Here is a 23409-nt window from a genome sequence, read left to right as displayed (position 1 = left end):
CATCAAATCTAATCAGACGGTCAAAAGCATCCTAACGGTACTAAATAAACCACAAAGATGAAATCATATTATCACATTTTAAAAACAATCCAATAGAAACAAGCCAATAAGTTACCTAACTCAACCACATGATAACGCGAAGCAGTGAATGATTTGTCATAGTTACTTTTTGGTAGTACCGCGAGAATAGGAGATCAAAATAAACGAAGCGGGAACGCGAATAGGAAAAAGACAAATCCCGAAAAATTCGTAAAATAAAAATAAAAATAAAAAATAGTACGAAAAGTAAATTCCCGAAAATTCGGCATGGCGCTTCCTTGAAAACCTTGAGAGTGGAGCTATTAATATTAGTTAGCATCATCATTTTCATCATCACACTTTCACGAGAAGAAACAAAAAACTCTTCTCTTCATTTTCTCTCACACTCTTTCTCTCTCTTCAAAGTTCAAACCCTAGAAACCTTTCAGAATACCATTTTCTGCTGTAAATTTTCTTCAATCTCAAGCGTTTTTTCATCTTTGAATCTATGATTTCACTAGCATTATGTTAATCGGTTTTGATTTTTGTTGTGCAGGTTCACATGGTGGCTCAATCGTTGGAGATTCGCGATTCCGTTGCGAATGATTGTGTTGTTCCGAAGCTTTTGAAGGTTTCAATGACTCCTAAGGTGAAGATTAAGGTGAAATACGGTGGAAAGAAGCTGAGAGATGAATCTAAGGATGCTACGACGACGGAGGTGACACCAATGTCGTTGCAACGGAGATCGAGTTCGAGGATTCAAGCTAAGCAGAAAGAGGTTGAAGAGATTCAGCTTCGCCGGAAAGCTGAGGGGGTAGAAGCTGAAGAGAAATCCGACGAGGTTGAGGTTTCACCGGTGAAGTCGAGGAAGCGTGTGAGGAGAAGTCCTAGTAGGGAGAGTGTGGTTAAGGAGGTTGTTGAGGAGAAAGAGACGACGGAGAAGAAGAAGGAAGATGTTGTTGTTGAGGGAAAACCGACGAAGAAGAGGAAATCTGCGTCGGATGAAAAACGTGAGCTGATGGAGGTTTGGAATGAGAAAATGGCTGCTGAAACTGAAAATGCTGGCGGTGCATTGAGTGATAAGAGCTCAACGGCGAAGGTGAAGGAGACTATTAGGACTTTTAACAAGCACTATCTTCATTTGGTTCAGGTAAAGGTTTCTTTCTTTTTCTGTTCTTTATGATTTTCATATAGGGTTTGTTTGGATTAGTTTATTTGAGCTTATCTTTTGGTATACGTTTTGTGAGAACATATGAAAACAGTTTAAAGCTTATAAATTATTTCATTTTAAATATCTCAAATAGCTTATAAATTATACATAAGGTTTTCTCATGATAAGCCATTGTGCTATAAGCTGTGAATTAGTTGTTTATTCAACCAGGGTTTTGTGTCTCTCTTCTGTTCCTTTCGTTATTAATTGGTTGCAGTAATATATCTTTGGAATGTACAGGAGGAGGAGGCGAGGGTTGCTAAAGATAACGCTGAAATTGAGAAGAGAGGTGGTGGAAAGAAATCTGCTTCTAAAAAGAAATCTCCTAAAAAATCTCCTGAGAAGAAATCTCCTAAAAAATCTCCTGGGAAGAAGTCCACTAAGGTAAAGCGCTCTGCAGTTGGGGGTGGGGAGGTGTGGAAGTTGTTGCTTTTGTTATTAGGGTCTGTTTGAATACTCTTATTTGAGTTAACTTATTAAAACAACTTATGACATGCTCATAAACTGTTTTTATCTTATTTTTATAATTAATTCAAGACAGCTTATAAGTTATTCAAAATCAATTTAACTACATTTTATCTTTAGCTACGGAAATAGTTTTTTTTATAAGCACTTATGTTATAAGCTTAAAATAAGATGTTTGTCAAAACAGTGCCTAGGGTGTTTCAATGTCACACATTAGCCACTCTTGTTGTATGCTGAGGATTAGGCTTGAGCTGCTTTACTGATTTTTTTTGTTTGTTTAAATAAATCGTTATGCAGTACTTACAAAACTTTATGTTTCATCCTGTGTAGAAAGATGCAGAACCTAAAGAAAAACAACACTCTGCCAAGCGACCTGATCTGAAAGCCATAACCAAGGCAAGTGAAAATTCACCGATTTCATTTTCTTTGAGTAGAATCATGACTATTTGTCTCAAAGACATGATATATACTAAGAGCTACAAGTGATTTTTTTTTTTGTTGATAATGTATGTAAGATACAATTTATTGATTTGGTAACAATTGATATTGGTGAAATGATTAAATTTAATGTTTATTAAGTATTTATCAAAAGTGTGTTATTTTTTCAAAATAATCCAAAGCCAGAATCATAGTTTGTTTAGTTGTATCTACACTTGTCTTCTTTTAACACTGTCTTCATATTGGAGGTCTGACAGATGATGCAAAATAAGGAGATACTGTACCCTGACAAAAGAATTGGCAGCATTCCAGGTTTGTAGCTCATCCTGTGTTGCATTTATATTTATATTTTTGAAATTTTATAGCATAGTTGACGTGATTTCCTTGTCTCAACGCTGATGCTGTATCTTTTATAATAAGACAGTTACATGTTTCCTCAATAATTAATGTGCCATTTGTTCTTATTTAGTGTTTTTAATTTCTCTTGATTGAAGGCATTGAGGTTGGATATCAGTTCTATTCTCGTGCTGAAATGGTTGCAGTTGGTTTTCATAGCCACTGGTTAAATGGCATTGATTTTATCGGCCAATCTTATTCCAAAACGGTAATTCAACTTCTTGGTTCCCTGTTTTTACAAAGTAGCCTAATTTTTAAAACCAAAAGATCTCTAACGAGCATATGATCATCATTTTTCTGCACAAATCATATGATCATTATTAATAGGTTTTTGACCATAATGTTTCTTATAAACCTCTTTCTTTTTTCCCCTTTTCTCTTTTGTTGTTGCAGTACCCCAAGCTCAAACTCCCAGTTGCTGTGGCAATTGTTATTTCAGGCATGTATGAAGATGATCTGGATAATGCTGAGGATGTTGTGTACACTGGTCAAGGTGGGCATAATTTGACCGGTAATAAGCGTCAAATTCAAGATCAAAAGTTGGAGCGGGGTAATTTAGCACTCAAGGTATGCATTTAAATGGTTGCTCTATGCATTTGTGAATATTATCAGTAATTCCTTGCTTTCTTAGTGATAAAGTTGGTTCTTAGTTATGCTATCTACATGATCAACACTTATTTTTGGTTTGTGGGAAATATTTAGGTGTATTATTCGGTTTGGTATAATAGTACAAAGAGGGAAACTTAGTATTGATGTATTGTCACCCCCTCTTGCATGCCCTGCATCCTGCTCACTGCTCGGTACCCCAACCTTGTTAGCTTGGCTATCTCCTCTGCTCCCTTTACCTGCTTCTTCCTCCCTATCACGGTTACCCACTGGTTTTGTTGGGTATGATCCAGAACCAGCTGTGTGATCTCATTGGAAGCAACCACTTCCCATATCTTTTCCAATTCATTTTGTTATTAGTCAAGCATAATGTTATTTTTTAGGAATCAACACCCTTGCAAGCCGCTTAAAATATTTTAGAATATAGTCATATATTCTACAACTCTTCGTATATGAGTTCGTCCAATTTAAAATGTACTGTATTTTACTATTCTTTAATGCTGTACACTAACCAATAACAATACATAGCTACAGACTATTCTTTTTCTGTATATCATTTATGCCACACAGTGTCCAATGTCATCCCACCGCCTAGAAGAATGAAAACCACTTCCCCAAATAATCCATATCACTCACTTATTATTCCAAGTTTTGAAGATTTCAGTTTTCACTTAGTGCTGGTTATTTCTATAAAATGAACAGACTATATCTGGCTCTTTATTATCTCTTCACAGAAACGCTGATGCCTTTCTAATCCTGTTTTTTCTTCCTATTTCAGTAGTAACTAGTCATCTTCTACCTCCTCCTTCAAAAGAAATACAGTGAATCGATACCTTTAAATGCAAAACCTAGCATGGCAGTGGCTAACTGAAGACGATGAAGTGTTAAACTATTTGTTCCGCCTACATTTTTTATTTTTTTTTTGTAAATATTGACAGACTCGGTCCGGTTCTGTAAACCGGCCGAGTTACCGGTTTTCCCCAATTCACGCCGGTTCACACCAGTTTAATTAAATGACCGATCCAACTTGCCACTCAAACCTGCCATACCAATGGTTCACGTTCGACCGGTCCGAGCCGGGTTTTAAAACTATGGCAGAGATAATGACAATCATTATTCTATCCGTGCCAAATGGTACCAACAATTCATAATTTTATATTCTTGATCAAATTAAATCCCTCCCTATTCAGTTTTAATACACAAAAGTAGAAATAATCCACCATTGAACCTTACTTTTGTATTCACATACTCATGCTTTTTAGCACAACTCCTCTCTCTAAAACCATAGTACTCTAATTGATTTACAAAGGCACATCTAACATGATTTGAACTCAATTGTAGAACTGCTGGGATCAAAAGGTGCCAGTAAGGGTGATTCGAGGTCATGACTCACGTAGCAGTTACACTCGTAAAGTCTATACATATGATGGCTTGTACAAGGTAATATCTTTGACGACTTTACTTAAATATGTTTCCAACAGGCATAATAATCTGCTCCTTTAGCAAATGTGTTTATAAAGACAGCTTAAAATATTGAATCTTAATATTTTAAATATGGTTTCTATCTTATCAATTTTTAACAAAATATGTGTTGCCCTCATAAAACCAATGTATTTCCTGTCTTTTACATTTTTATCTTTTACTTTACCTTTTGTGTTTCTATAATGGTAATTTGACACCCCTGTAAATTGAGACTGCTTGCATTAGCGTTCAAATGTTGGGTAATAGTTGTTGATTGAAAATTGAAGGCTATGCTTGTGATAATTTCATGCACATGTATTATTACTATTTTTTTTTACCTTTACTCCTTCGATTATCTGATCAACAACAATAATTCTACACTTAAAAATTTAGTGCCGGTTTTGCAGGTTGACCGCTATTGGGCAGAGAAGGGAATATCTGGCTTCACAGTATACAAGTTTCGTCTCAGGAGGGTTGAAGGACAGCCTACTTTAACAACAAATCAGGTTTGATAATAATTTTACTTGTGTATTTTTTTTGCTTCCTACCATGTTTTATTGCAAATATTAGACTTTCTATACCCATCTCTCGTCGTCTTATAACTCCCATGTTGTCTTGTTCATTTTGGTTCCCCATACTTTGTTTTTACCCCTTTATTTTTGGAATTGGAAATATGTTGAAGATGACAAATATTTAGATGTTGTGTGTACTGAAAGTTTGGTTTTTATAATTGACCTGTATTTCCATTGACTGTTTTTATCAATAATTTCATTGAAGATATACAAATATTTAGATGTTGTATTAACTGAATGAGATTGGTTTTTATAACTGGCTTGTGTTTTTATTGATGATTACCACACATTAGTATGTTGTTTTACATATTCTTTAAACAGAAAAGTTTGGCTTACAGATTACGGTTCTCTTTATCTTAATTTCTATAATTTATATAATTTCATTGAAAGTTTGGTTTTTATAATTGACCTGTATTTCCATTGACTGTTTTTATCAATAATTTCATTGAAGATATACAAATATTTAGATGTTGTATTAACTGAATGAGATTGGTTTTTATAACTGGCTTGTGTTTTTATTGATGATTACCACACATTAGTATGTTGTTTTACATATTCTTTAAACAGAAAAGTTTGGCTTACAGATTACGGTTCTCTTTATCTTAATTTCTACAGATTTGTTTCACCTGTTTCCTTTTGGTTGATTTTGTTGTCTGAAGTATTCTTTGAAGGGTTTTAGCTTATTTTCCTTTGATTACAGGTTTATTTCACAATGGGACGTGTACCTCAGTCTACAGCAGAAATACGAGGGTAATTAATTTTGTAAATTGAATATTTATATAGTTTATCCTGATTATATATTCCTTAGTCCTTACATCCTTGCTTCACTTTGCTTAGGTTGATATGTGATGATATCACTAACGGTCAGGAAGCTGTGCCCATTCCAGCTACAAATTTGGTTGATGACCCACCTGTTCCGCCGCCCCCAGGCAAGTTGAGTTTGTGGTTTTTGTTTGATTTCCCTGCTGTTTGGGTTGATGGGCTGCTTGTGTTTTTATACACCCTGGTTCTTCCCAGGATTTCTAATTATTGAGTCCATGTGTGAGTTTTTCTGCTATGTTAAGTGATGGGATATACTTTTACTGTGTGTAATCGTTATCATGGTAGCCCTTGGACATCATTTCAAGGGATGGGAATAGGCCATGCCGGCCTACAGGAGCCTATGGCCTAGCCTATGACAGGCTAGGCCAGACCTGACTTTTTTCTTAAATAGAGAAGGCCTAGGCTTGTTTAGAAGCCCATTTAGCTTAAAAGGCCAGGCCACAGGCCATTCAAAAAGCCTCTTAGGCCTATTTTGCCGGCCTATTTAAGTACAAATGAATAATATTATTATATTATATTTTTTACTTTGAATCAAAATAAAAATTTGTTAACTTTTATAGTAATTTAAGCTTATTAGTATACATTAATTTTTTGCATATTTAAATGTTTTATTATAAACTAGAATTGAAATATGGAACAATATATAGTCAACTTTCCTAAAATCTCATGTTGATTATCAAAAGAGAGTTTAATCCAATTGATATATTAGTTTGCTAGTTTGTTTAAACTTAGATCACATTGCTTATTTAAAAATGTTTATATGATATAGGCTTTTAAACAGGCTAGCAGGCCGTATAGGCTTTCAGAAGGCCAGACTTAGGCCTAAAAAGCAAGCCTATGACAGGCCGCAAGCCAGGCCTATGCATTCATCAAAAATTGGCAGGCCAGGCTTAGGCCTTGCAAAGCCTAGCTCGGCCTAGCCTATTCCCACCCCTTTCAACTATTTGGGTCAAGGTGTGAGTTGTTTCTGCTATTTTAATGTGTTTAAGGTGTGATATATATTTAATGTGTTTAAGCACATTGTCGGGGTAGCTCTTAGCTTTGATGTTCATTCTATATTCACCTTTTTCATGCTTCATCTCTAGGGACTAGTCAATGTGGTACTTGAGCTTTTCCCATTTAATGTTGTGATCGGTAGCTATTTGTTTTGCCATTGTACTGAGTATTATGAAAGCAAATTTTCCCTTTGTGCATACTTTGGGTTGATATTTTAATATTATATAGGTTTCACATATTTGAAGTCTCTGAAGGTTGCAAAAGGCGTAAAAATTCCTGAGAGCGCCTCTGGATGCAAATGCAAAGACAAATGTACTGATCCAAACACCTGTGAATGTGCAAAGCGCAATGGCTCTGAATTTCCCTATGTATCTAAAGATGGTGGCAGGTTAGAAACTTCGGCGAGATGCTATTTAAATTATGTTTGCTGCAATATTAATGTTTTCTTATGTATTGACAGATTAATTGAAGCTAAAGACGTTGTGTTTGAATGTGGTCCCAATTGTGGCTGTGGTCCTGAGTGTGTGAATAGGACTTCTCAAAGAGGACTTCACTATCGTCTGGAGGTTGTACACTATTTATTTCCTTACATGAACATTAATATTAGTTATAAACAATGGAGTGTTGAGTTTGAGTATTCAATCAAATTATTACATAGGTTTTCCGTACTGCAAAGAAAGGATGGGCTGTTAGATCCTGGGATTTTATACCTTCTGGTGCACCGGTTTGTGAGTACACTGGAATACTTGGTAGGACTGAAGACGTAGACAGTGTATTGGAAAACAACTATATTTTTGAGATAGATTGCTTGCAAACAATCAAGGGGCTTGGTCAAAGGGAGGTACTCATTTCTATGAAACCTTCAGTAGTTCTATTTTATTGGCTGTTTTTCTTTTTTGTGTTGTGAACTTTTGTCTTGTCTATTTGGTTGATTTTAATTTTGTCAGAGGCGGTCAAAAAATGTAGCATATGCTTCAAGTTTGCTGGAAAAATACGATGACCAAGATTCTGAAAGTGCACCAGAGTTTTGCATTGATGCAGGGTCTACTGGAAATGTTGCTAGGTTTATAAACCATTGTTGTGAGCCTAATTTGTTTGTACAATGTGTTTTGAGCACACACCATGATTTGCGATTGGCTCGAGTGGTGCTGTTTGCCGCTGACAACATACCCCCTTTACAGGTAACACATTTTACGTAGTCTAAATATGATTTTATCCTATATCATTTAAATGAATCATTTTAGTTCTTTAGGTCCTACCCAACATTATGTTATACAAATTATTTATTTTGCCAAACGGCAAAAATAATTACAAATTATTGGGAGTTCAGTAGAAGAGGTCCAAAGTTTTTCTCCAATTCATATTTTGTGTTCCTCTAAATTAGAGAAGTTTTACCTTTAAGAAACATAATCCCCCATTCAGTGAGAATGCTTTCTTCCTTCAGTGGCCCCTCGTTCTAATTCCATTTGGAGCGAGATCATAATTAGGAGGGTTTCTTTTTTTACATATGAAAATAGAGGGAGGGAAATGTTGTTTGTATTATTTTTTGTCAAATGTCTTAAATCTGTGTTTGCTTGCAGGAGCTGACATATGACTATGGCTATGCGCTTGATAGCGTCCTGGACTCTGATGGGAAGGTAAAGCAAATGGCGTGCTATTGTGGAGCTACAGGCTGCAGGAAGCGATTATTCTAAATCTCATGTCCTTTTCTGAGATATAAGTAGTAGATCTTTTTGACGGTTATCAAGGGCATATTTTTTGGTGCAAATCAACACATGGTCTCCTATAACTTCCTAGTGCTCTTGCTATACCTGGGTTGATTTGCAGTATATTTATTGGGCCAAAAATGAAATTGTATAGGTTTTATTTTGCTCGAAGTAGCCCTATTTATTGAATAACACAACTCTATAACTTGGATGCTGAGAAAATAACAGTATTGAAGCGAAGCAAATTTCATTTTATCAGCAAGAGTATATGAATTATCAATTATATAAAGGAGGTATATGAATTATCAATTATATAAAGGAGGGATATGATGATTAACGTTTACATATAGATTGTTGTAAATCCGCTCTCATTTCATTGATATACCAGATAAGCGAATGAGTTTTAGTGAGAGGTTGATAGCTAATGAACATAGTTTATGAAGACACTTGCATCTATTGTGCCACATGAGATTTACCACCCAACGTAACTGCTGTTTACTCTCCCTTTCCTTCTACTTCTCACAACTAAATTAATTTATGCTGGGGTTTCTACTCCTCTAGTCTATTCCATTGTTTACTCTCCCTTTCCTTCTACTTCTCACAACTAAATTATTCATTCCAAAACAACCTTTTCCCTTTAGTTTGTGTACCTGCTACAGTGCAACTATTACGCTGCTGGATTTTGTCATATTTTCTGCATAAAAATTGAGTAATGGTGAATGGATAATAGTTTTAGCAGCAGTAAAATATTGAAAGAGGTGTGTTATTTGAAAAACTATTTGATAACAAATATTAAAAAGCATTTTGTTGACAATCCTTTGCGCTATCTAGTTCAAATTTCATGAACTGCTCATATATCATCGGTTGAGTTTCAATCATATAAGGCTTGTAAGATTAGGAATAACAATATCACATATTAGGAATAACAATATCACAACTCTTCCTTTTGTTCAATCACAAGAAAATTGCTGTTCTGACATTCGACGTGTCTTAGAAACATAAATAAATGACTAAAAAATCCAGCGGCAGTTAACCGTTGTCGGTTTTTCCAGTTATAATACAACCTGCATAAAAAAATCAACTTAATTATAAAGCAAAAATATAACCAACTACCATAATATTTTTTTTTTGTTGATAAAGCCAAACTTTTTTATAGTGTACCAAAAAAAAAAAAACCAAACTTTTATTAATCAAAAAGGGAAAAAGAATATAAAAGAATGAGGGGACTGAATCCCGTTGTAAACTAAGAAAACCTATTAAGTCTCTATAGTAGAAAAGAGTTTTTAAATCCACAAGGTTCATTTGGTATGTCTTTGTGGACACCCTTTAGATTTGGATATAATCAATGTTATATCCTCTGGACCTTTGTAGTTTGACTTTCTTTCTATGTCTTGTGGAGACATAAATAGCGGAAGTTTTTTTTATCTTCTTCATTATCAACCAAGTACTAATTCTGCTCAAAAGCTTCCTCCTGCTCTTCAGAGGACAAGTCACCCTAAAGAGACTCTAACACTCTTCATTGTAGCTTCACTGCGTGAAGGGACATATCAGGTACTACTGCATATTAGCTACCTCTTCAACTAAGTGTATGGACACTAACTGCACATCTAAACCATTAGAACTTTCCAAGTTTGAAAAAGCTACAGTTTCATCACCTAGGGCAGTGTTTATATCTGGCAAACTCACTCCAGCTTATGAGTGGGGAATGTCTTAAGAACAAGATAATTAAGCATCCTGATTCAGGAAATCTTCTTGATCAGAAACCGGTACTAAATGATCTTGGTTCAGAGTAGTAGGTTTACTTTGAGGGAATATAACAGTTGTGGAAGCCAACACAATGTTGTCAAACTGAGGTTGCATATCTACAGTCTCAATCATATATAGAATGCTTGTCAAGTGTAGGAAAAACAATATCATACATAACTCTTCCCTCTCTTCAATCGCAACAACAACTGAAGGGTGTCCTTCTAAGAGTATGTCCTTGTTCTGACTAGCCATATCAACCCGAGTACTCAAAATAACATGGGAGATTGGAGTCACCCCTTGAAGTTATGATCCTCATAAGCAATATGTCTCTTATGGTGTTCCAATGGCATATCATTTTTTGCTTTGTTATTTTGTTCTCCTCCATCCTTACCCTCAAACACTGTTGGCATCACAAATTCAATCTGGATATATAGTCTCTGCTAGGGCAGGAGGAATATTAGAATTGTTGGCTAAATTTGGGCCTGCATATCAGAGGTGCTAGCCAAATTAGAGTTAACACTCTAGTTTATTTTATGACTTTCACACGTATTGTTAAAAAATGTAGTTAATATCGTACGAAAAAGAGAAATTATGAATGATTTTATAAAATTATCATTCATTAATGACATGAAAAAAAGAATTTGAAGAATATAGAGTAATAAATAGTAAAATGTATTATAGAAAGAAAAAAACATTAATGTTTTATTAATACTGTAAAGTAACATATATTCTTATTTTACTTCAATAGTGATATATAATAAAATACTAAAATACGGAGGTCGTATCATCTACATGAATTACTTATCCAATTCATTAAAACACAAAAAAAAAAAAAAAAAAAAAAAAAAAAAAAAAAAAACAGTTTTATAAGTTTCAAAAATTCTTAAAAATTTAAAAACTATCCAAAAAAAAGAAAGTTAATTTCTTCAAAATTGGATAAAATAATTTCTTTCAATTTAGTCGATTTTAAAGAGTTTATTATATGTTAACTAAGCTAAAATCAAGATCCGATTTTACTCAAATTCAATTTTACAAACAATTTAACTCGGCAACATTACGAGTTAAAACATTTTTAACAACTTGTTTGTGTAATGCAAATTGACCTCAAACAAAATGGTCATACAAATACATTATGATAATAACAATACCCCAAGCATAAGCACCGTGATTATCTAAACTCGTAGAATAACTTTATGACACATAAATCTACATGGTACTCTTGTCAGCAATTATGCATCTGTCAATGCGTAACAGATAACATCGTGCTGCCATGTCAAAACTCATGTCATTACCTATTTCCTCATATTTTGTCACGTAGCTAACGAAAATAGCTACCCTTTATTTTTGTGCACTCATACTATGGATCAACAAATGTGCACTCAAACGGCTAGTGCAATGTTCTAAGAGTGCTGGAGACGAAGGAGTGGCTTTTTGTTCTGACCAATCTCAAGGAGACGAAGACGATAGTGGTAGGGAATAGCCGAAAAATAGCGGGAGATCGTGATTATGATGACAACAGTGGTGCGGACGGAAAATGGAAGCAAAGGATGGGGCAAGCCAGAATTGGATAACGGTTTGCCGAAATTTTTTCTCATTGGAGAACAATGGGTCCTCCAGATAAGCACGATGTAGATGTGGGGTTGTCCCTCAGTAGCTTATGTATACCATGTTGAATAAGAGAGAAAATAGACATATGCTGGAAACCAAAAACCTTGTGAGTTGTGACTGAATACCACTACAGAATGTCAATTATATAGAAGATTATACACTTATTTACAAAAGAAAATTCTACATAATATTCTAGGTTTATTAGCTTAGAGAGTAAGTTATAATATATTTACAACGTAGTTAGAATATCAACAATAAGAACAAGATGGCAGCGACAAAAGGAGAACAAGATAACGCGTGTAACTAGTTTTTGAAGCAAAAAGTCGACCATTCCATCAGGTATGGTTAGGTAATTTCTTATTTTCAGTGACTTCAAGTTACACAAGGAAGGCAACTTCACCTTCAATAAATCAGGAACCAAGGAAAGAACCTAATCAATCAGGAAGAATTAGGATCAATTTATGCAAATCATATTTTTGACAAAATTTATTAATACAAAAAAATGTATCAAGAAAAAAGTTTTTGCACTATAGAATGAAAACTGAAAAATGAAACCGCTAAAATTTTATTGAACCAAACCATTTTGTAAAGTACCTCAAGAGAAGTTGAAGAAACTATTAGTGATTCAATATTAACAAGCTCAAGCAGCCAGTCGAGTAGAACCAAATGAGTATCCCCATATCTCTGACGCCATTTCTACGTCAATTTTCACATGTTTGATAGAAGAGAGATTGCTCTTGCTCCCGTAGAGTTTCTGAACAGGAATACCCCTAAAATCAAAGCTACAAAGACTTGGAGCTGATAGCTCGATTCCAAAAGATTTCTCAGGATCATAATAATGCATAAGTATAGTTAACTTGACAAGTGTAGTAATTGATATGCAAAGGAGCCGTGCATCCAGAACTTCACATTTGTTAATGATCAAACATTTCAAACTTTTTAAGGCTGAAAAAGGTTCAACACGGCCATCATTGCCGACGCAAAAGACGAAGGAATATAAAGACAAGTTGAGTAATGCTGGAAGATTCAGAGAATTAGGAAATAATTTTCCACCATAAGACATTCTACGGCCATCGGAAAGGTCGAGACTAAGAGACGTTAAAGTCCGACAAGAAAAGAAACTAGGTGGAAAGTATTCCATATTACCAGCAACAGATACATCTAATTGCTGGACGTTGTGCGAAACAGCATATTTTACAATTTTTTTGAGTAGGTAAGGCTCTACGATTGCAGTGCGGCAAAAATCCACAGTATGCAATGAGGTTGAGTCATTTCGAAGAGACAAAACTCGAGACACGAATTTCGCGAATCTCTTGACATTTCTAAAGTCTGAAGACCTTAACGCAAGGGATGGAAGACGCTTCCAGAGATTCTTCCATCTTGTGGACAAAATGCAAGTTTGAACGGCGTGTTTGGTGTTCAAAGAGGAGAGTATGTGAAGTAAAACACAATCAGATAAATCACTGAGTCTGTCTTGATTTTCACTATTATTGCTGTTATGTTCAAGCTTTCGTTTCTTCATTTTCTCTGAGGAGAAGTGTCAGGGAAAATGATAGTAGTAATTTAGGGTGATATGAAATTCATTATGTATTGATTTTTTTATCAAATAGTAATTGGAACTTGGAAAGGCTTTTAATGGTATTTGCTATAGTCATTCATGCGTGCGTGTTCTCAAGCTGTTTTTTAATTAAGCATTCTCCATGCACCCATTCATTTATCAGTTACATACACCTTCTCTGTATGCTTCTAATAAGGTGGATTTCCAATGTGTACTTGCCGTTAATATCTACAAAGTAAATTGAAAAAATTCACATAAGAAAAAGAAAATTGAAACAATTCACTAATATTGCCATCGCTCTCCCCTCAAACGTCAACCCTAAGATATTGCATTGTAGTTTTATGGCTTTTGATTCTTTCTAATGTTAGATGTTTACGTAAGAGTTGTCCTTGAAGAAAAAAATAACTTTCTTCTTTGTGAATAAGAGTCTCTCTTGTAAAGAAGAGGAAAGGAACCCAGACATGAGAAGAAAAGTTGGAAGAAGATGAGGAAGAGAGACTTTTTGTGCAACAAACAAAATGAGAAAGAGACTCCTAGTGTGGTGTACGTGACACCAATATTATTTTTATTGATCGAGGCAAAAATGCAAAAGAAAAAAAGCAACTAACTAACACCACATAATGATGCCAGAGGCATTTGCCAAAACGAGGCTTGAGCTATTTGAGGTGGAGCAGTCAGCAGTGTACCATATCTTTATACATCCACAATTCATGCTAGCACCAAACTTTGCCAATCAATCACCACCCAAAGGATGAATGAATGAGGTTGGTTGACCAAGAGATACTCATACACATTTGAACTTGATCAAAAGCAATGGCATAAGGATGAAACTTATGAGTATCATCAGTGATGAGAACCAGAGCAGACTTGGAATCTCACTCCAAAGTAATCAATGGTTTTGGTCCCCAGTGCCAGCCGTTGATGCCAGCACTTTTAAGTGCATATACCAGTAACTTTTGTTTTCAAAATATTAACACAGTTATTAAATGAAGTATGTTTAGCACAACTTAAATCAATCTTAGATTAATTTTTCATTTTCTCTGGTATTGCATTTTACATGTTGAAGATTCATAGAGCGGTACCGAAAAGGGTTGCCCACTATAGGAAGTATAGTATGCAATCGCCAAATTTTGACACAGTAAAAATTTACGCACAGCAAACATGCTCTTGACAAAAAGTTTCTTAAATCTCCACTCAAATTATTATGTTTGATTAGTCGATTTGAAGTTTGCACCTACAGGCTACAGCAGTTACAGAAACTACATAACTTTCCCAGACAAATCAAGGCACATGATGTCTTTCCACAAATGTATGAAAAAGGATGTATTGGCCTAAGAAGACCCCAAATTTGAAAGGAAAGAAATAACTAGCAACAAGTCTGATTATAACAAATCATGTAAGCTAAAGCTTGGAAATGAAGGAAACCACGGTGGCACCACGTAGTAAGTTGGAAACTACACTTTGGAGACACGGGAGTCTAACGGTGGCAGGTGAGCTATGAGCCTACGACAATTCCAAACATAATACAAATCTAGAAGCTAATTCCACAGTTACACAGTAGGCTCCTCCAAGTCGTCATCGGTTTTCTTCCTGTACTTGCGGTTCGACTTCTGAGAGCTCTTTTTAGTATCCTCGATAACTTCGTGTTCATCCTCCTCCATTGCACATACATCACTGTTTTCAGTGTCATCATCAGCAGCTATGCTAACAGGGAAGGCTTTTTTATTCATGCCCTCCTTGCCAACTTCAAGCTTATTCTCTCCCATAGTAACATCACCAGATTTCTTCTTCGGTATAAAGGTAACAGATGGAAGGTCATCCAAAGCCTCATCTGCCTGTGACGCATTTGAACCTTTTATCTGTGCAAGGAAACTCATGTATGCCTCCTTATTTGCTTTGTCATCCATGTCAGTTGAAGAATCAAAAGTATAATGTGTGTATTTTGAAGGATTGCGGATATAATCAGGAACTGCAGAAGCAAATTCCTGTGACTTTGATGGCTGATTTAAAGCTGCATCCTCTTCCATTGAGGAGGTCTTCATGCGAACATCCCTGGTTCCTTCCTTCTCATCCTCATCATCATTTCCATCTCTATCATCACATTCAGAATCAAACCGAACACGTTTATTGGGCCTAGACTCTGAAGGATTATCTTTACTCTTCAAAATTGACTTGGGGTTAACAGCATCACCACCACCACCAGCGATGTCTGGTGTAGGTTTCTCAGAGACATGCAAAGTATCAATTTGATTGGCTGCTTCAGCATCCTGCTTCAGCTTAATCCTAGCAGCCGTATGATTAGCCCGTGGGTCTCTCGAAAAATCTCCGAACGCACGAGAACTTATACCGATTCCATCTTCATTTATCTCGCTCATATACAAACGATCCCCCCTGCCCTCTTTGCCAAGAGCCTGTTTGTCATAATGATCCTCCTCATCCTGCATAAAGTGATTCAGTCAAGTTCTTTCTTTTTTAGTCTCAATCAAAACTTAAGAATGAAAAGAATTGCAAGTTGCAACAAACAGTAACAATATAAAACAAGAAACACAAATTCAAAGCAACCAAAAACGAGAAGGGTAAGTACTACCTGAATTTAGCTCTTTCAAATTTATCATTCTACTTTATCAAAGAATAATAAAGAAAGTATTCTTAAACCAGAAAACATAACTTTATATCCCGTGTACTAATTGCAGATTTGTTGGATCATCATCAATTAATTTTGTCATCAAGACTAACAATATCACCCTCTAAAGGAAAATGTTGAATTTAGAAGAGAAAACCTCATAGCAAATTTTGATTGCTCTAATAAGGGCCTGTCTTGGATTGGCTTATTTGAGCTTATCTATTGGCATAAGCATTTGTGAAACTGTTTTGAATAACTTATGAAAACAGCTTAAGGAATCTTTATAAGCTATTTTACAACTTATTTCCATAAATTCCCCAAGATAGCTTATGAAAACAACTCAACTAGTACAAAAACAGATTAAATTAATTTTGTTTGGTTGATTGGTTCTATGAATAGCTTATACATACATTACTTATCATGATAAGTGCTTGTGTTATATGCTGCAAATTAATTTGTTTAACCAAACAGGGCATAAGTTGAGTGAAACTGGTTCTATTAGAATTTCAAAAGCATAATCTTTATTATTACTTCAAGACCACCACTTCAATCTATTTTTCACAGTATTGTTCCTCTAATCAAATAAACAAAATTGGCCAAATTCAAATTAAAGAACATAACAACAACAGCAATGTTAAAAGATAGCATTTTTCAAATAATAATTCAAAAAAGAAGCAAAAGTAATGATAATGATGGAAAGGGGTAAAAAAAAAAAAGGGTACCTCAAAATCGAGGGTGCAATCGAGGCCAATAGAAGACCTAATTTCCCACTGTTCATCATTGTAATCGGAGGGTTTAGATGGACCAGCAGCGTTTTCATCTTCTTCTTCGTCGTCAAGTTCGTTCTTAAGCTCAACTTTGAAACCGGAAGAAGAAGAAGAAGAAGAAGTAGGGTAGGGTTTAGGTTCGGAATCGGGTTTGGGTTTGGGTTTAGGTTCGGGTTTGATTTCTTCTTCGGAAAGAGACCAAAGAGAAGCGGAAGAAGGGATTGGAAGAGAACCGAAGGCTCTCTCTGCTCGAACTCTGAAACTATCTTCCATGGTTGATTCAATTCTTGATTTTTGATTTGCACGTTCAAGAATTAAAAAGAATGAGATTTATTTGATTTATATAGTTTCTGAAACTTATTGGACAAGTCCAATTCAAGAGTCTTTCGGAAGATTTAGCCGACTATATATAGGGATCAAATCTCATAACCCTAGGCACCACATCCGTAAATTTTATGTGTTTATATTGGTGGAAGCATAGTTTATGAATGATACGATAAAATTTTGAAAATTCATAATTATTTTTAAAATATCAATGTTAAATATAGTGTTAACATTTATCCAATTGGTCATAATCCATCAAATATTAATGGCGATGGCAAATGAATAAGTTTTTAAGTGGTCGATATTAGTATTTTTTGAGTAAGTCAAAATAATATATATTAAAAATCAACCAAATGTTTTATCATGTACAGGATGTGTCGAAATAGAACACATAAAGTTAATTACAAGGACAAAATCAAGTTGAAGGAAAAGAGATAAGAGTATAAGAAAAGTTGCATAGTGTAACCCACGCACAACAAAGTAAATTGTTTCCTTCATACCATAAAATAAATAAATTGTAGTTTAACTTTATCGAGCAATTGGGGCAACTAAAGTTATTTGTTGTCGAATATTCTTATTCATTTTCTTTCATATTCAAATATGAGAGAACCAAATTAAACGCATAAAAGGCCGAATGAATCTTTGAAAACCACACATCTAACTAAATTGCTAAAAATGGTCTGCTAAATTTGCCGGCTCAACTAAAGAAAATCCAAGCCGATTCCAAAAAAAGATGCCACATATTGCCCAAACATTGCAACGCAAAAACAAATGATCAATTGTTTCCTTCATACCACACCCACCTATACAGAAAGCAGATTATCTTTGAATAATGCCACATATTAGTAAATTGTCCTTTGTTGGTAGACGGTCACGAAACAGACGCCATGCAAAAGGCAGGACTTTTAAGGAACATGTTTATGCCACATATCATCTACCAGAAAAACGATCACTAGGCTCTTCATTTGTTGTGAAGAAATGATAAACATCATTGGCTGAATATCCTTTAACCGGATATAAAAGCCACTTCCACCTATCTGATACGTTTTCCAGCAAACCAATATTATGGAGCACAAAACAACATACAAGGTCCTCCTCTCACACAAACAACCTCCACGCTTCCCCCACCACACCCCATCCTAATTGCCACATATCATTCACAATTAATAACCAATTTTCAGATAAGTCAAATAACCGCCTAAGCACATCACAAAGAGGAGCACCCCGCCACCCAATTATCAATCCGAAATAAGCACCAACCCCATCACTAATTACCCTTTGTAGGGTATCTTCAAACCAACTCTCTTATTCCTCACCATATCTAGCTACCATCTTTCTATACCACAATCCATGTATATCTACATGCATCCTCCAAGAACACTTACCCAGCAAATGCAAATTGGACTCCCTCATCCGACAAACCTCCATTATCTTTCTGTAAACAAATAGAGTCTCAATTAACCCAATAAGTTTTCCTAACCCCCCCCCCCCCCCCCCTAAATAAATAATTTTAAAATAGCTTTAATAAAGGCGATAAACTAGAAGAGATGTTAGGACATACTCCCTTCGTTTCAAAATATAAGCAAAATTCACTTTTTAGGTTCATTCATTTAATGATGTATGTGGTTTATATTTTGAAACAGATTGAGTATTTCAGAAGAATCGGGCGACTAGCCAAAGATAGATTTGTATTCTTCCAACCCGACAATCTAGAATTAATTTGATCAATCAATGGACACCAAAAACTCAAGCCCTTGCATCCCCACCAATCGGTAACCCAAAGCAAACAAAAGGAACACGACCAATTTTACAATACATGCCACCGCCATCCACAATTCTGCTACATTCACTCCAATTAACATACTTTTATTGAAATTAAATTGTAACCCTGAAACAGTTTCAAACAAAATAATCATTGCTCTCAAGGATCTAACATTGGTCTAGCTCTTCTCAGCAATTAAAGTGCGCAAGATGAAAAATTTGCATCGAATCACTCTCACCCACATGATAACCTCTAAATAACCTGAAATCAACCAAAGAATTGATCATTATATTCAACCCCTCTACCATGAGCAAAAAAAGGAAGGAGATAAGGGATCACCTTGACGCAATCCCTTTCCAAAGGGAACTCACCAGTAGGGCACCCATTATCCAAAATTGAAGTTGTTGTACCAACACATTCTGAAATCCATTTAGGCCACAAAGTAGGAAAACACATCTTACCCATGACCGCGTCTAAATACTTCCAATCAACTGAGTCACATGCTTTATCAAAATTCACTTTAAAGAGCAACATTTTTTTCATAAATTTTCAAGCTTCATCCACCACCCCATTACCAATAAGAATACCATCAATTATATGTCTCCCTTTCATAAAAGCATATTGAGAATTTAATATCACACTTCCAATGACTTGCTTTAACCTATTTGCAAGAACATTTGCAAACACTTTGTACATACATCCCATGAGAGAAATATGTCTATGAGGACTATCCACTTTAAAAAAAAAAAAAAAAGGGTTATAAAAGTCAAATTTATGCATTTTGATAGCTTCCTGTTACAGTGAAAACCAGAAATAAATAGCGTGAAATCATCTCTGATGTTGCTCCAAAACTCTTTAATAAACCCAAAATTGATACCTTCGCAGTCTGAAACTGACTATGGTTATGGGACCTAGATTTTTAAAACTCTCGTAGTCTGAAACTGCTTATTTCACATCCTCCATGGTAAAAGGTTTGACCAGCTCCCCTTACTCACCTTGGGGGTTTAGAGTTTTAAAATTCAAACAATAACATATTCCTTAATATAATCCTTAAAATAAGAAGCAAAATGGTCAAACACGGTTTCTCTGACACTTTTGACCCCTTCAATCTGCTTACCGTTGACCTAAATTGTAACAATAACATTGACACTTCGTCTACTTGACATAATACCATGATTTTTTTTATTTGCATCTAATATTATAATTTAAATAATCAATTACTACTTACTAACCAATAAGTTCAAGCATTTTATATTTATATCAATTTCGAGTAAAAATTGTAGTCTAATATTTGGTATACTAAAGACACCATAAAAAAAAAAAAAAACAATGACACATAATGCAAAGCTAGCACATTGTCGTTATAACATTGCAACACCATCGAAGAAACACATACCACTACTAAACAAACACTTCCTTAAACTCAATTTTCATTTGTATAGATCCAACATTTTGGATGGGTTGGATTAACAGAACACTTCTGAACATGATTTTCATGTAATATTACCATGGCATTTTTCGATGTCATCCAAAAACCAAAAAAGATTTTCATATTTTGACGCATCTTCTCTTATGAACTTGCAAAGACCAATAATCTTTGGTGGAATTAGCACCAGCCTCTCCAAAATTACCGCTTTTAGCAAAACTATCTTTACTAATTCAAGCTCAGAAGGCAGATACTTAAAACCTGTCAGCACTACAACTTTGAGTTGAGTAAATTTGTGATTGCAATTGTCAATGTGAGGTTTCTGGTGCATTTGCCAATGTGTTCCAAGGTCAAACTGGTGATCATTTAGCTGCACATGTAGTTTAAAGTTAGGCTGAAGGGAGAAAAAAACATAAATTGCTTGAGAGATCAAAGTTTGTGCCCATATTATATATTATACTTTTAATTCAAAATTATCATTTTTAGAAACATGGTTATATGATATGGATTGCAAAATGTTCCGCCATACATAAACAGCTGAAGCTCCCTCAGATTTACAAAACAACATTGGACGTCTCGAAATACTCCATCACAAATCCTTACAGACATACCCTGAATAAGGCTTGATAATTTATACATACGAATAGAGGCAGTGATGTGGATGTTACACAAACTTAGTGTTTGCAGAAACCGCAAACCACTCGGAACCTCGGTAATTGGATCATACATTGAACCAATTTTAGTGTTTTTAACTTATGCAATGTGTTAAAAACATTAAATTCAACTACGAAACTCGGTAAAAATGCAACTCAAGATCCTTTTGAGTGCATATTTGTAACCATCTCTTAATCAAAGCTTTGATCCCATCGATATGTAACTGAAACATTTTAACTTTGTTACCTTCGCGACAATGGAATAAATGATCAACGATTGAAGCCATACCCAGAATTTACGATTATGACACCATGATTTTTTGTATCTACGAGACACAGTTGATGTCGTTACAATTACATTTTGATCGGTAACAAAGTGAAAATGTTTTGAACGATATGCTCTGGAAGACTATCAGATGAATCAGATTTGGTTTTCTTTTCTTATGGTAATTGGTTTTGGTTTTTAGAATTGTCCATTGGTAAAGAGACAATGGAAAACAACAACAAAATGAATAAAATCTGGGTTTGATTTCAGACTTGTTCCATTGAACTCAAAATATGATGAATGAAAAGTGTAGATTTATTGAATTTTATAGATTAAAATTCGATAATATTGAAAAAGAAATTAATTCATAAAGATGAAAGAATGTGTTTTTCATAACTACTTTGCAAGTTTTCTTTTTCTATAAGATTTGAATTAAAGAAACATTTTTGCCACAAAAAAATATTACAATTTTATTCATATACACATAATTGAAAATATTTTTCACACCGTCAACCAATAGTTATTGTTTGGACTATTTAGTATCTAACAAGTCTAGTCAAAATATAATATCCTACCAATTAAGTTTTTATATTAAATTTTCCTTCAAAAAAAAAGTTTTTATATTAAATTTATTTTATATTATGCGCTGCTTCATTTATTTAATATATATTTTCTTCTCAACTTTTTTTTTTTGAGAGATTTGTGATTATTTTCTTCTCAACTTTAAAAGAGGGACTTAACGCATCAATACATATATAATTTTTTTTTGTAAATATTGTTCAAAAAATTAACTTATACTCCCTCCGAACTCATATATAAGAAAAGATTCTTTTTTAAGTCATTGAATAATTAATGTATTTATTTTACAATGTAGACTAGATATATTAATCATTCAATGAACGATTTTTTTTACCTTATATATGAACCGGAGCAAGTATACATTTAATACTTACTATTTAATAATATACACTTCTTTCAAAAAATAAAATAATACAGACTATCATTAAATTATTTTAATTCTTCTTTTAAAATAACGATCAAATTTACGTTTGAAAAGTAAAACTTTAATTCTAAAAGTATTACATCCAAAAAATATTAAACAATTGGTTAATGTTTATAAATTTTATAGTCATTTTTTTTTTGGTACAAAATTTTAGAGTCATTTATTCATTTATTTTATTATTGAATTCATCAAAAGTATAATTAATACTTGATCTTCAATTGTAAATGTTCAATTACACATTTAATTTTTATTTTTTTGAAAGAATTATAAACTACTTGTATTTAGGTTTTTTATTTTATAAAAGTATACAACTTTCGCTCACACTGAACGAGATTAATCTCTCATGACAACTTAAATTCATTATAAGGATTAATATGTTTCGATTTTTTTCTTCTCATACGCACATGTCTGACATTGAATCCCAATTCAAATGGTTATCAAACTCAAATATCTATAAATAAAAAAATGACTCCTCAAATATACATAAAAAAGAAGCATTATGTAATTGGATACATGAAAAATACAAAGAATGTCTAGAAAATATTTTAAAATTTATATGAATATATTGCAATGACCAAGTAGAATTGGAAATAAAAAATATATAATAAATTATAAATCAAATCAATTAAAAAAGATTATATGATAGACTAAAATTGAAAGCAAATCATTTATATTTTTTATGAAATTTTTTTTTGAAGGAATTTTTTTTATGAACATGAATATCTAATACTTTGTATCCCCTTTAAAAAAAAGAAAATATTTTCTTTTTATTGATAAAAGCACAAGAAAGCAATAAAAGACAGGCGGAAACGGCGGAAACACCTTAAACCTATACATAGTTGGGGGACTATGCTAAAACCCAACACACCAGAAGCCGTCTAAAAATTAATCAAAAGATGAGGAACCTCTCGACTAATACAAAGAGTAGAACAACTATGAAATACAAACCAAAACAAACAATGCCAAATAACAATGAGTAAAGCA

General features: G+C 34.1%; 3 protein-coding genes across 3 annotated transcripts; 1 reads left to right on the top strand and 2 right to left on the bottom strand.

The window, feature by feature from the left end:
- The first annotated feature begins 322 nt into the window (after positions 1–322).
- Positions 323–8979, top strand: LOC11438560 (histone-lysine N-methyltransferase, H3 lysine-9 specific SUVH4). The gene is made up of 16 exons (XM_003624458.3): positions 323–483; positions 575–1168; positions 1469–1612; positions 2024–2089; positions 2389–2443; positions 2626–2735; positions 2921–3094; positions 4475–4573; positions 5002–5100; positions 5867–5916; positions 6004–6095; positions 7213–7372; positions 7445–7550; positions 7643–7825; positions 7932–8165; positions 8565–8979. Exons 2-16 carry the CDS (start codon positions 581–583, stop codon positions 8676–8678), a joined length of 2274 nt encoding a protein of 757 aa, XP_003624506.2. The 5' UTR covers positions 323–483; positions 575–580; the 3' UTR covers positions 8679–8979.
- Positions 8980–12684: 3705 nt separating this feature from the next.
- On the bottom strand, positions 12685–13566 carry LOC11440996 (F-box protein At4g22280). The gene has a single exon (XM_003624457.2). It carries the CDS (start codon positions 13564–13566, stop codon positions 12685–12687), a length of 882 nt encoding a protein of 293 aa, XP_003624505.2.
- Positions 13567–14769: 1203 nt separating this feature from the next.
- Positions 14770–17453, bottom strand: LOC11427063 (clumping factor B). Its single transcript, XM_003624456.4, has 2 exons — positions 16948–17453; positions 14770–16040 (listed from the first exon to the last, which is right to left on the bottom strand). Exons 1-2 carry the CDS (start codon positions 17263–17265, stop codon positions 15153–15155), a joined length of 1206 nt encoding a protein of 401 aa, XP_003624504.2. The 5' UTR covers positions 17266–17453; the 3' UTR covers positions 14770–15152.
- Positions 17454–23409: the final 5956 nt, after the last annotated feature.

The sequence above is a fragment of the Medicago truncatula genome, chromosome 7 (assembly GCF_003473485.1).
Source record: "Medicago truncatula cultivar Jemalong A17 chromosome 7, MtrunA17r5.0-ANR, whole genome shotgun sequence".
Classification (NCBI taxonomy): domain Eukaryota; kingdom Viridiplantae; phylum Streptophyta; class Magnoliopsida; order Fabales; family Fabaceae; genus Medicago; species Medicago truncatula.
The sequence above is the reverse complement of the archived record's forward strand: the minus strand, read 5'-3'. Positions and strand labels throughout refer to the sequence as shown.

Excerpts from the sequence above, each read along its gene's own strand:
- LOC11438560 (XM_003624458.3), top strand. The coding sequence starts at position 581 with ATGGTGGCTCAATCGTTGGAGATTCGCGATTCCGTTGCGAATGATTGT. Across the intron at positions 6,096-7,212 it reads ACCTGTTCCGCCGCCCCCAG|GTTTCACATATTTGAAGTCT; the intron begins GCAAGTTGAGTT and ends AATATTATATAG. Across the intron at positions 7,826-7,931 it reads AGGGGCTTGGTCAAAGGGAG|AGGCGGTCAAAAAATGTAGC; the intron begins GTACTCATTTCT and ends TAATTTTGTCAG.
- LOC11440996 (XM_003624457.2), bottom strand. The coding sequence starts at position 13,566 with ATGAAGAAACGAAAGCTTGAACATAACAGCAATAATAGTGAAAATCAA.
- LOC11427063 (XM_003624456.4), bottom strand. The coding sequence starts at position 17,265 with ATGGAAGATAGTTTCAGAGTTCGAGCAGAGAGAGCCTTCGGTTCTCTT. Across the intron at positions 16,041-16,947 it reads ATTGCACCCTCGATTTTGAG|GATGAGGAGGATCATTATGA; the intron begins GTACCCTTTTTT and ends CACTTTATGCAG.